This window comes from Egretta garzetta, unplaced genomic scaffold (genome assembly GCF_000687185.1).
Source record: "Egretta garzetta isolate BGI_Z169 unplaced genomic scaffold, ASM68718v1 scaffold120, whole genome shotgun sequence".
Classification (NCBI taxonomy): Eukaryota; Metazoa; Chordata; class Aves; order Pelecaniformes; family Ardeidae; genus Egretta; species Egretta garzetta.
In genome coordinates this window covers 606685-620240 of record NW_009258270.1, presented here as the reverse complement: position 1 = coordinate 620240, position 13556 = coordinate 606685, and the positions used below count along the sequence as shown (strand labels likewise).

The 13556-nt window shown below is 49.2% G+C and overlaps 1 protein-coding gene across 1 annotated transcript in view; it reads left to right on the top strand.

Annotated features, from left to right (window-relative positions):
- Window positions 1–8801: 8801 nt before the first annotated feature.
- Window positions 8802–13556, top strand: part of AKAP1 (A-kinase anchoring protein 1) — a 25864-nt gene continuing 21109 nt past the window's right edge. Inside the window, exons 1-2 of the mRNA XM_009633923.2 lie at window positions 8802–9091; window positions 10198–11881. Coding sequence (XP_009632218.1) covers window positions 10222–11881 — 1660 coding nt within the window. The 5' untranslated portion in view covers window positions 8802–9091; window positions 10198–10221. The remainder of the gene's footprint in view (window positions 9092–10197; window positions 11882–13556) is intronic.

The following is a 13556-nucleotide window of genomic DNA, read 5'->3' as shown; positions in this document are numbered from 1 at the left end:
CTCGCGTGTCTGGTATGGCGAGGCTGGCTTATGTTGCGGTAATAGCCGATAAAAGCTGTTATTAGCAACCTCTTCATGTACCGCAGTGACTCCTATTTGTTTGTAAGCCAGTGCGGAATACAGTCAGGAGCAAAGGAATTAAACTATATTGCTCCTGAGGAGATAATGTCAGTAGCCTTGCTTTCCTGGAGGAATCCTTGTTGCTTGACTTCCTTTTTTTCTTCTTTTTCCCTCTCCTTGAAGCACATAAGATCAAAGCGACTCACGTTCCAGGAGCGGGCAACTTGATCTATGTCTGGCTGAGTTCTTTATCGCAGCCTAGTAAGTTATACCGGGAAGCAGGGAGCACGCGATGAACAGGCATGGCAGTAAGGGCATCCTTTTCGTGCACGTTATCTCTAATAGTAGGAAATGGCAACAAAAGCTGCATTTGACCCCGGTCCGTCTGTTACGGAGAAGTAAGGGGCTGCAGAACGGGGGTACCTCTGACTTTCTGTTTCCAGGGTCACGTGCTGCCTCGGTCAGGTCGGCGGTTGTGCTAGCACCTCCTGAGTGTTATCAGGGCCTCCGTGGACTTTGTCTCAGGTGAAAGGAAACGGCTTGTTGCTGGGGAAAGTTGTAGCAGGAGATGGTAACTTTACTTTTCTCCCGTTTGCTTTGCGCCTGTGAATGATCTACCGAGCTACAGCCCCGCGTGTGCGCGCGGTACGGCCAAGGAAGAGCACGCGGCGTGCTGGAGTGCGGCACAACTGCTCGTGAGGGAGGTATGGCTTTTCCTTGGTAGCGCATGGACCAGAGCTGTCGGAGCGACCGAGCTGAGCTTGCTCCTCTGCCGGGGGTCACTGTGTGACCCAGTTCAAGTCACTTAACCTCCTCATTCTCTAATGAGCTTCCTCTGCGAAGGGTGCAGTGCTGTGCAGGCATCTGCTGCGCTACTCCACCTGTCGTCTCGTAATCTCAGTGTACCTGTGATTCTGAAAGAGGATAGTACAGCTTTCCTGCGTCTGTCTTGATAGCACGGTTCAGTTCTTGGTTAGTTGGTTTGCTTGCACGTGCTGCCTAGCGCGCCGAAGGAAATGACAACCTTCTAGTAAGTCAGAAGGAGCAGGAAGCCTCTAGAACTTCAGTTGTCCTTGAACTTTGCTAGAATCCACCTTCTTACTGCATCGCTTGCTGTCCTGGTGTTACTTACTGGACAGTCCCTCAGCTTCTGTTTCAGTGCTTCATTGAGCTCATGAAGGGCTTCTAAAAGCTCTCATGGGACACCAGTGTTTGGAGATTTGGGCAGGTGAATCTCACCATGATCATTACAATATCTTGTACAACAGGGTTACAGGCTGTCTGCGCTCAGACGTGGAGTAAATTATATTGTTCGGTTTGGAGGGTGTGCATGGACAGTGCTGTGGGAGCCCAGTTGTGTGTTCTGGTAGCTGCTTCTTACTTAGGTGTGCTCTCCTCAGTCACACCGAGTTTAGATACCTGTGCTAGGAACCAGATTCCTTTCTTGAAGATCTCTGGAGGTGCTTTGAGATACTCGGACTGAAAATCATCAACTGCCTGGAAAGCCTTGGCTTTAACCTAGGCATTCCATGGTGCCTGAAAATAGACAACAGGAATTCCCCTCGCCACCCAGGGTGTGAGGTGAAGGCACCTGCAGTTCAGATCCACCACGCTGCGTAGGTTTGCAGTTCTTGCAGATTCTCTTGGGAGTTAACTGTGACAGGAGTTTGAGGATTGCAGCCAAAGCTGTTCAGAGCCAGAAGCAGCTGATTTGCTCCTTTCAGACTCTTGCGTTCGTTTTGAAAACATTGCAGGCTGACTTCAGGGGTATTAGAGAGCAAGTTGTTCTTTGGCAGTAGTAGAGTTATCTGAAGAGCATAATGCTTTAAAAGCAAGATACCCCACTTATCTATGGCTCTCATCTGTTGTGTGCACTTAACTGATGTGAAAAAATTATTTAAGGTATTGCTAGTGTCCAGGGAGACTGTAATAAGATCAGGGCTGGTATCCCCAGTGTCCTTAGCAACATCTAGAAGTAATAAAAAACATTAATTAAAACATGAATGGCTTTTAATTGTCTGATATTTTGTATCTAATGACCAGCCTTTTTTAAATCCTGAGTTCTAACTACAGTGCTTCTATGGAACTCTTAATGCAAATGGCTCGTTAAACTTCATGAAGTGCTGATTAACTTTGGGCAGCCACTTTCAGATACTTGGAAGATGCTATTCTATTCAGAAGGCGCTTAATATTTCCTGGAAATTAAGGCTGCTGAGTTTGCTTCTCATGGGGATTGCTGAAGGTGATGTGTTTGTCACTCGCTGCTTTCGCAAATGATCTGTCTTCAACTCTTTTGCTGTGTGGTTTTTGTTTTGTTTTGTTTTTTATTGTCCACTGCATGGATTCTGTTTAACGTTGCTGCTTCTGCATTTTGTACTGGCTGGAAGCTGACTCTGAATTTATGGGCCTGTACATTACTATTAGAGTTGTATGTTTCATAAAAGGTCATTTAAAATCATTTTTCAGCAAGCAAATCACTGCTCGGAGACCTGGAGAGGTCCCGATTGCCTTTGACCTCTGCTGCCACCTGGCAATGAGGATGAGAAACTTGCCATGTGCTAGGGCTGCTTTTACCTCCCTGGGTATAAATAGCAGCAGTTCCTGGCAAAAGCTCATGATCCGCATGTGCCTCTTGTATCGGGGGCATCAGCTTTGCGCAGGGATAAATATGTGAACTGAAAACTTGAAGGAACAAGGATTGGAGCATGTATGCCCAGAAACCTTAGGGCTGTGACCCTACAGTTTCCCCTTCCTTAAAGAACTTCTTTTGTTATGAGCTTGGGCTTGTATTCCATTTCTTCTTGAAATGCAGGGTTAGGAAGATTTTTTTTTTTTTTTTTGGTCTTCAGGGGTGCAGGAAAGAAATTTGCACATCGTTTCCCTAAAATATTTCAAGTTGAATGGAGCGTAGTGTTCTGTTTGCTGCCTGGTAAAGAGAACGGGCTCGCACTGGAGTACCGGTTTTCTGTTCCTTGTGTTTCTTCCAACTCGGTGTGACTGTAGGAAGGTCACTTCTGTGTCTTGGCTTTGCTTTTTAAATAAGGACTGCCAAAGCTGAGGCAAGGACGCAGCCTGCAGTCTTTGGGGGAAGCCTTTCTGCGTAGAACAGCCCCTAGCGTAATTCGGGCGAGGGCTCGCAGGTGCTACTGTAATAAGGATCAAAGCAAAGCATGTCTCTCCGGTTGGGGCTCAAGTGTGTTGTGTAACTTCTCCTAGCAAGCTGGTTAATGCATACACGTTCTTTTCCTGCTCGTTCAGGCTAAATGGCTCTTAGTGAAACCCTTGCTGTTGTAGTGTAGATGAATACAGAGAGTGCCTTTTCCACAAATGTTTGGTATTCTTCCTCTCTGTGCACTTCTGCCACTTATTTGCAGCAAAGCCAAGCCCTGGGCACAAGGCTTCCAACTGAGCAACACCGCTTTTTGCTTTCCTGTTGAAGTCTAGTCCAGCTTTTGTTTTGAGAAGCTCTTTATCAAGGTCCTGTTGCTGTGCTCAGTAAACCTCCTAGCAAGCCGGTCTTGATGCTCTTCTCCAGATACCTGTTTGGTCTCAGCGCTGCCTCTTTTCTCGCCATCTCTTACAGCGGTATCAGTGTGTTGTGATGTAAACTTCACTGTTCTGTCGCCTTGAAAATTCACGTCTGGTTTTTGTCTTGTGTGCGGAGCACATTGGAAGCCTTTGGTTAGTTTAGCTCTTGAGTGTTGTGCATGCCTATTTTGTGAAAATCAATACAGATGCCAGGCATTTGACTCACCTGGTTGCTTTTAAATTTTAATTTATAAGCTGCACCTGTAGTGGACTCTATGCTATGTTGCCCATAGTGAGGGCTGCATTAGCTTCCTTGGAGTGGAAGCAAACACAAAATGCGAAGTATTGGATGTATTTTTTCTGAAATTCTGGAAAATAATTTGTTCTAGTCTCCAACCTGGATAAGGATGCAGAAAGAATGAAAGATGATAAAATCTGGTTTTGGGGAAAACTTGAGGTGTGTTGGTAGGTTATAAAGGTAATAAAAGCTGCTTTGCCTGTACTGTGGAGGTCTGATGCCCCTAAGTCTTCGTGTAGGTGTGTCGAGGAGGTAGCTGTGCAGGAAGAATCCCAACATCTGATGCCCTAGCCTCTTGGCTGTGAAAGTGGTGTTCATTCCCCGGTCAGGGATACCTGTGCGCAGAGTGGGTTAGGCTGAGCCAGAGGACTTTCTCTGCAGTTAAAGCCGGGTGATAATAGAAAGGTCGTGTGGCCTCTGGCTTATGTGCTAAACTCTTTTGGCTAGCTTGAAGAAGCAGAACATTTGGTCTGGCTCTGTTTCTGGAGCAGACTCCAAAACTGGCAAAAAAACCCTCCACCAAATTTTGAGGAACAGCCAAGAAAGCTGAAGGTGGTATTGGTAAAGTGGTGCCTCGGGTCTGTTTCTGTGTCGGAGACCTTTCTGGCAAAGCAGTGAAAAACTGATCTCTCCTTCCTTTGTAATGGGATTCACAGGGAGACGCTAGCTTGGTTGAGGGAACTATAAATAATGAAACGATTGGAGCAGGATGGTAATAAGATATAAAGTGCAGTAAGGAGCTTGATAATCTGATAGGGTTAATGTTAATTACCAAGTGTAACCTGTGGCTTAGCGCATAGCAGGAGTGATCGGCTCGGGGCCTTGCAGTAATGCATTAGGCAGGGCAGGCGGTGAGGGCTGCTGGGGGCCACTGCGTGCAGATAGGTGAGCTGCTTGGTCATTTCCAAAACCTCTGTTAAAAACACCCTACAGCCTGCGGAGGATGATGCTTTTATTGTAAACCTCTGCTTCCGAGTGTGTAAATAGAAAGCGTTCCGAGTCCCGCTTCGGCGTAGTGGCGATGCCGCTGGAGCTGCGGAGCTGTGCCGGGCCGCTGCTCGGCTCCTGAGTGGGAGCAAATACACAGAAGCAGCAACTGTAAAATGAAATATTAATAAAGCCTGGGCCATCAGCGTGGCAGCTTCAGCCACAGAGGAGGGGAGTGAGCTGTTGTAGGAACATCAGTGAAGCTGATTGCACTGAAAGCAGGTTTTTATCTTGGAGGTAAAAGACAGCCTGGTGCTGGTGGTGTTTCTTGTTCCAGAGCTCTAGTTTAGCTCTATACAGCAGCCCACTTTTTCAGCTTTTCACTTACGTCGTAACTTATCCCTCTGCAAATAGGACTGTTGGGCCTTAAATATCTTAAGGTGGTGGAGTGGCTTCCTTGGCCCTTTTCATTCAGAGGAGGCTGTTTCTTGAGCTCTGTAGCCCAGCTTAGCTGGGCTGTGAAAAGGTGGCATTGCTTAGGGGGTATCTCTGGCTGTTCTGGTCTTTCAGTCCTGGGGTTTGAAGCAGAAATGGCTGCAGAGAGCTTCCCTTTAATTATTTAAGTATAGAGAAACTTACCTGCTCACTTCTTTTTCAAAGTGCCATCCAGTTGGAGATCTTGCTCGCCTGGCTCCTCCCTGTCTCTGGATGTTTGTAGCTGCGGCGGCGTGGCTCCTGAGCTCTCCCCTGGGGGTGATGTTGGTTTTGAGGGTGGTACCCCAGGCTGGCCTGGCAGGGGTGTGGGAAAGGCTGCGAAGCCTGGTGGCCGGTTGACACCCTAGTGATCCGGAGCCTGGTGACACAAGGGCTTGCAGCCTGGTGACATGGCAGGCTGCCGTGACCTTACGGGACGGACCTGCGATGCCAACCTCTGCAGGTAGAAAACCTCTTCACTCTCCAGTTGGAATCACATTGCAGAGAGGCTTCCTGCTGGAAGAAGCAGGCGGTCTCTCCGTTGTGGACCGCTGTCTCCTTTATCTCTGTATGAAAAGCAAAGGAGCTGCAGTTTAGGTATTGCTATGCCGTATGCAATTTGGCTTTCACTTAAAATACACCTTATGCAAAGGGTCGGTCAAGCAAGTCTTTCTGTCCAGTAGTTTCTCTTTATTTTCATCTTAATGGTAGGGCCTCCAGTTCTTTAAATTTTTGTCAACTCCTGTTCTTATGCCTCCTATAAGGCAGAGCATGTGCTACTCGTTATTTTTAGCATGGAAAATTTTAAGAGCGCACGTGGTCCCATTTAGTTTTAACCGTGCCAGCCTCGTCCAGTTCTCTTTCACCCAGATAGTATTTATTTCCTGAGTGCTGTATCGCTAACTATAGGGTTTGTCGGGAGGCAGCCTGGCCTTGCTGTGGAAGCTACATGTCTAATTTAGCTGCCTGCTTGTTTGCTCTGTGATCATTCAGGACAGTCTTTAATTCCAGCCTTGACTTCCACTGCTTTTGGGATCTGGATGCGTAACCTCTCAAGTGCTGGGGCTGGAGGGCAGCGGAGGCGGCAGGGGCTGGCAGCACTGTTGGGTACATCCCTGCAGAGCATGGGGGCTCAGACACTCAGGAGTTTTCCTTGTCTCTTCTTGCAGAGACTTGAAGCAGCCTTGTGTGCCCCCCCCTCCCCGAACAGACCTTCTTGTGCATAGAAAGCCCTGAAAATCGAGAACGAGTGCTTGCTGGACTTCCCTCTCGGACCTTGAGGATGAATTCTCAAGCCTCCCGGCACACCTCGTGCTGCAGCATTTCTAACCTTATAAGGATGCACATACGGAAGGGTTGTTTGTCCTGGCTAGAGAAGCACGGTGGCTTAAAACCGCTCTGGGACCCTAATGCGAACAAGGAGAATAAGTCGATTGTCCTTGGCTTTAGGTAGGCGAGTGCATGTGTTTGTTCTCGTCCTCATCTCCCTGGTCTTTCCCAGGAGTTTTCCATAAATCAAGTCAGGATACAGATTTGGAGAGCTGACTGACCCCTACTCTCTCCCCTTGGTGTCTTAATCCCATCCTGACCTACTGTGGGGATTATTTAGCAAGTTGGAAAAGTCTCCTGTCCTAGCTGCAGCGCTCTGGCCGCCCCTTGATGTAAGGTGTGACATTTAGAGCGGATTCCTGGAGTGCCAGAAGGCAGCGGCCGGTGGCACGGGGCGAGCGGGTGCAGTGTGCGAGCTCTGCGCTGGCTCGGCTCTATTTTTGGTGCAGGATTGCACGGGGCCCTGCGTGCTGGGAAGCAGCACCGGGGCAGCCAGCGCTGCACGCTGGTTCTGCCTTTTGCAAGCTGCTAGTCTCCGGTCCAAAGCCTCTGGAGCTGCTGCGCTTCCCCCGCTGGCTCCTCCTGCCTGGGGAGTGCACGGGCTGTCGGGCCAGGCTCCCTCCAGTTTGGCAGCGTTTAAAGCCATGTGATTTGACAAGTTGCCATTTTCTGCTCTGCTGCTGGCAGGAAAATCCCAGGCTTTCTTCCCCCCATGAGTTTAAATGATCCCATTGCCCCTGCAGTCCTGAACTGGCTGTCAAACTGGTGGTGGGGAGAGGGTTTTGTCACTCTTAAATGTGCTGGAAAACGTGTGTGGGCTTTAGGAGCAATCCTGTGGAGGAAACGACAGAGAAGTACGTGCTGCATCTTACAGCCGGTTGGCTGAGCAGTTAAAAATCAGCGATTTTCGAGGCATCGCATGAAAAGCGATGTTGCAACCAGCATATCAAAATCAGGCCGCTGAATCCTTCCCATCATGTTCATGCAAGGAGATGCTTGCTGGTGTTAGCCCTCCCCTAGCCAAGCCAGTGCTTTAGGATGTCTGCTGGCATCCTGTGCACAGCCACTGCCTGTTATCCCTCATTAGTTGATGGAAGGATGGGGAATTCCCATTTAACACCATCACCAAAAGTATAACGCAGCTCTTGCTAAAACTAGTCAAATTAAAACCATGAAACTACATGGGCTTCGCAAGGAGGAGTCAGCTAATCCACCAGTCCCCGCCCATCTAAATATCACAGAAGGGTGAAAAGATCTTGATCTTAAATGATATTAATGTTTAAAATGGCCCTTAGAAGTGTTTTGTCTGCCAGGCTTTGGGACAGGCCTGTCCCCCGTGGGGCACCCTGCTACTGTCCTCCTGCGCTGCCGAATTGTGTGGGACTATTGTTCGTACGGTTGGTGCAGCTTCCTAGGGAATCGGGTAATAATAGGGCTGTCTGTTTAATCAGGAAGGCTTCCCGGGAATGGACTTGTGTGAGCTCCTTTAATTTGAGTTCGTGGTACGCCTGCGAGACAGCTTGTCGGGTGGTTCTGCATTAATTATCAGAACTTCAGCGGACAGCAGATGAGCACTGGCGGTGGCTCAGTGTGCCGTTGTGCTGTGGAGTGTGAACGTGAGCCTTTTGTCTTCGGAATGTACAGGCTTACCCATTCCATTCAAGTTCCAAACCCCGCAGATCCGAATTACTGCATTGGTTTTTAATTCTAGACCTCAGATGTTGCTGTTAACCCGAAGTTCATCCTTCGCAGTGAGCCCTGCTACCTGACAGTACAAAGCCAGCTGGAAGTTACTTGGATTTAGAAGATATCAGATATGAATGTCCGGGGAACACGGACTCGAGTTTCCTGTGTAGAACTACGTAAATACCTCATTCATGATATACTGGAGGTGTTACTGAATTTCTTGAATCCTGTCTGCAGCTGACCTTTGGTTTGGGATTGAGCAAGAAGTTTTCTAGTCCCTGTTTTTGCCATGCATTTATTTACTTGCCTCAGTTGTTGGGGCTCTGCGATAAAGAGCAAGGCTGGTGTCCGAGCGAGCTTTGATAAGGCTGTGTGGGGTGGGAGGGTGTGGCTGGGGGAGGTGAGAAATCTGGGGTAAATACTGAACTATCTGAGGCTCGGGTGCTCGGTTTGAGCCCGAGGGAGGTATGGTTTTGTCCCCCAGCTAGAATGTAATCAGCTCTGCGTGAAAGTCGGGGCCCAAAGAAGAGCTGTGCTTGGAAGCCGTGGCAGAATGCTCGCTCTGATAACGAAAGCTTTTTCCGGTTGGGACAGACTAAGCACCGTCGACAGACTGACGCATTTGTCCTTTCTTGTCTCAGAAATATTGTGCTTCTGAAGAGGAATTAGACCGTACTCTTTTCCAGTGGGTGGTTCCCATTTCTAGGACTTTGCTATCTCCTGAAAACAATATTTTTGCTGCTCATTGGCAGAAGTCTTGAGGCTTGTTTGGAGAAAAGTCTGCGATATGTAAGCATCATCAGAAGTGTAGGGGTTTGCTTTAATTCCTGCTCAGTGAAAACATAAACGTGTGCGTGCTTTGCAGCAAGGCTGTCTGGGGGATGGGGGTAGCTGTTTAGCTTTGCGTTCCAGCTGCAGACTTCCCTTCGGGAAAAGGAAAGGCATGTCAGCCCTGCCTCGTATACCCAGGTGAGGCTTGTACGCGCCGGAGCCTGCCTGGGGCAGGAGTCTCAGCGGTGTCCGGGTGGGGAAGGCTCCTCACACGTTCTAGAGCAAGAAGCTGCTTTCAGCTCTCGAGGAGCAGAGGCTGTCAATGGAGTCAATTTAGATGCAGAACAAACTTTGGAGCTGGGTTCCTAAGAAGTAGTGTCTCTATCCAGGCTGCTTTTGCTAGATAAATGCTGCTATTATATGGGTATTATAGCATATTTCCCATCTTCCCTACTGCAAAATCTTTTAGAGGGACTAGTGTTTATTGGGAGACCCTTTCTGTAGTTGCCCTTTGTTCAGGAACTCCTATGCTCTGCCTGTAAAAGCAAACGGAGGAGCTGCGTGTTGCTGCTTCGCTGCAGACCTCAGTCGTGGGGCTGCACGCCAGCCCCTTGCCGTGCTGGGGATGGGAGGGTGTGCGGAGCCCTTTGCCCCCAGGGAGGGGTTGGGTTTCAGGGAAGCGTGTGTTGTCAGCCTGGGGAAGTCTGGGGAACGCGGTGCCGCGGAGAAGTGGGGAGACCCGCAGTGTTACCAGGTCTGTGGCTTGGGATGCTCTGGTACAGCTGTGCCATCAGCCCGGCCCGATGCGGGAGAAACTGGCAGTGCGGGATGCTGTCCTTGTGCGACCTGCAAAGCTGAGACGGGAGGAAGGAGGTGAAATTGGTTGAAGTGTAAAGGTGAGGTGAGGTGAAATGGATGAGTCTAATGGTGAGACACGTCCAGATATCCCTAGTAAGGATCCTGTCCTGTGGTCTGCCGGTGGAGCAGAGGCACGAATTTAAAGAGCAGCTGGAAGAAAAGCTTGTTCATGCTCCATAGAAATGCCTCAAGGCGTTTATGAAACTTTAACCTTCCAGTTACATTCCCTGTGACTATTCTAACATTGTTTCTGTTTCTCCTTCTAGATATAACTGCTTAGGCTCTGTAAAATGGCTTTACGCTTCCGCAGTTTCATCCCATATGCCATACCTGGAGTGCTGGCACTTCTCGGCTGCTGGTGGATCTATTCCCGTAGAAAAAAGCACGCAAGCTATCATGGCAAACAAGCAATAGCCATTGAAGAAGAGCAGCAGAAAAAAGTGCCAGAGAATGATTCCTCACCCAAAACAGAAGCACTTGTTCCTCAAAGACTGCCTCTCTCCTCGGAAGAGGAATGCTCCGAGAATGAAACCGCGACCTCGCTGCTGTCAGCAGAGTCGACGACGCCCTCTCTTCTGTGTCAAACTCAGGAGAGGCCAGATCTCCCACAGGACCTTCCAGACCTGTCGGTAACGACAATTCAGCCCAGCACCCCCAAGGACGACAGTGAAAAGCTAGAAACAATGGGATCTCAAGATGAAAGCAGTGTTCCTGCTTGTGCTTCTCTCCCTCTGACCTCAAGGAGCACAGAGCGTCACAGCAGCGCTGCGGCGAGCCTCGTACAGGATTCAAGCTCCAGTGCAAACCAAGATCAGTGGCCATCAGTGACACCGATGCAAATGTCCGTGGGAATTACGGAGATCAGCAATGCAGAGCAGTCAGATGATTCTTCGTTTAAGCCCCCTAAGGAAAGCCAGGTGCCAGAAATTCTGCTATCGGATGCTGGCTCCGTGACAGCCCATGGCTTGGGATTGGAAAAGGAAGCCAATACCCCACCAGCCTTTCTCAATAATGAAGGTGAAGCTGTATCAAGTCACAAGGATTCTGCAGCGAGCACGTTACCGGATAGTCTGGACTCTGCCTGTTTGGAGCAGTCCAGGGAAGAAGAGATTTCCGAGTCAATTGCCAGTACTGTACCTGTGTGTCAGCGGGAGGACACACAGCCCAAAGGGGATGAATTGGAGAGAGAGAAGATTGGAGGAGTGAGTTTGGACAAGGAAGAAGTTGAGAAAATTGAGCAGGTAGCAATACAGATCATTTCCAAGGTCATTTTGGCAGCAACTGAGGAAGTGCTGTCTGGTTCTGCAAGCACTGTGACCACTCAGATCTGCCAGGCTGCTGCCAGCCGAGTTGAGAGACCTCTGGAGACGGCAAGTGTTGTTTCATCGGATCAGATGCTTGCGGAGCAGGCTACGGGAGTGGAGGAGAACCTTGCTGCAAAGAGTGATGCTGCGGTACTGACATCCCTGCAGATGGAGGAACGGGATCAGAATGGGATAGATTCCAGCTGTTTAACACATGGCTGTTTATCTGGCCCTGTTCGGGGAGGCACTAAAGACTGTGGGAGGAAGAACCGTGTGTGCAGTCAGTCCCAAGGAGTTGATTGCACTCCTGTGGAAAACCATGGAGGGTCACTGGAAAAGTCACCTTTGGTTATGGAGGACTCTGGGTACAGCACATACACATCTGAAGGTGGAACAAGTGCGGAGGACTCGCTGCAGAACACGATGCTGTCTGTCGCATCAGGCCAGCATTTGGACTCGCTGAGCATATCTGCAACCCAAGACACATCTGCTGAGCAGAGCTCAGCAGCAAGCGAAAAACCTCCTACTCTGAAGCTATCTGGAGACAGCAAAGTGCCGTGCAGTAATGGGATCCTGAAAGAGGGTGGTCCAGACTCACATGATGAGTGTAGCAGGGCAGCAGGGATGGATGGAGATCACTTGGGAGGTAAGGGGTTTGAAAATCCTCCTACAAAAACGTGGTGAACAAGCATTTTATGTGCAGTAACCCTTCTGCTCCAGAACAGGTTCAGATAAATCCTCTTCATGTTTAACTTCTCCAGTAGATAAGTACTTAGCCTTCATGTACATTTGCTCTCACAATTCCCATCTCTGTAGGATCCAGTGGGTGATCTTCAGGGTGCGCAAAGCTTCTTGTCTAAAGCTAAGCCTGTGCTTGAGTAGCCCAGGGAAATGGGCCGTGCCTGGAGGTAGGCCAGGCTGTTGAACACCTTGCTGGTTTGAGACCTGTTAATACAAATGGTTTCTGCTTCCGTTCAGGCAGCCTGGAGTAAGCGCTGGGTTCTTATCTCTGTTTATGGGCTGCTGCTGAAAGGAAGCAGTAAGGCAGGTTTCTGAAGTGCTGCTGGATGAACAAGGGAAGTGCTCTGATGAATGGTGATAAAATCAGTTGGTTGCAGACCAATTACCCTGAAGCCTTTTTGCTTGGAAGGGTAGGTGCATGCCAAGAGATCCCAACAGGGAATGATGTTCAAGGAGTTCCTCCATCTGTCTTTGTGTTGCTTTTGCCTTCTAGATCCTGGGTGGTGTGTGCCTGGCAGAATACAAAGCTGTCTGAGCAAATATTAACCCTTGTGACCTTGGGGATGGATGTTAAAATCCTTTACAGGACCCTGTGGTGCCAACAGCCCTTAATGACAGGATGGCTTTTGCAATTGCTACAAAGCAGTTGGAATGCTGCTTGTTGCAAGACGTGGGGGTTGTTTGCCAACAACTAAGGATTAAACCCACAAAACATTTTCACTAGCGAGAGTAACCATAGGAAGAAAACTGTTTTGCCTTGTTGTGAATGCTGGTGTGACAAGAAGGTACAAGGGTGGTGTGGAGCCTGGTCATGAGAAGGGCTTGAAAGCTTTGCCCAGAGAGGGACAGCTGAAGGGTGGGGAGAGGGGATATAGCAGGTAAAGCTGATAATGTGTCTGTGTTGGATAAGAGGTCCTACAGCTGACCTTCACACCCAGGCTGTGAGACTTAAAGCCTCATCCTTGCCTGGGCAGTCTATGGCAAAGCGCTGCACTGTGTGCTTTTGACTTTCGAGGCATCTGTGCTCTGTTCCTAGTTAAGATGTGGCAACTGAAGCAGCTGCTGGGTTTATCTTTTTCTTTGGTTTTGCCCTGGGTGGTCTGAATACTTGCGAGCAAGTGAGGATCTTCATGCTGCTGCTTGTTAATCTGGAGGAAGGATCAGCCTTGCGTTACGCTGACTGTAGCTGGGATCTGATCAGGAGGAAGCTGTTTGAGTTTGTCTCCTTCCCAAGGAGAATTGTTCCTGGTGTTGGCTGATGGTTTGGGACCGAAACAGAGCTCCACTCTGGCACCTTGTTTCTTCAAGCATATGACACATCTGGGCAAGAGGCAATCCCCTAGCACAGCTAGTAGGCACGCAGGTCACTGTGCAAGCTCTGTTGGGGCAGGAGCGTAATGTCCCCGCAAAGAGCAGAGGAATAAGTTGCACGTTCCTCCCTGCATGCTGAGACTCCCTGGGAAGAGCCCTGCTTAAGCCACAGGGGAAATGCAGAACTCTATGCTGCAGCAGCAGCTCAGTGTTACTGCGAGCACAGCTCTCGTTCAGCTGGTGCCTTTGGCTTTTAGTGTCTTGCTTCT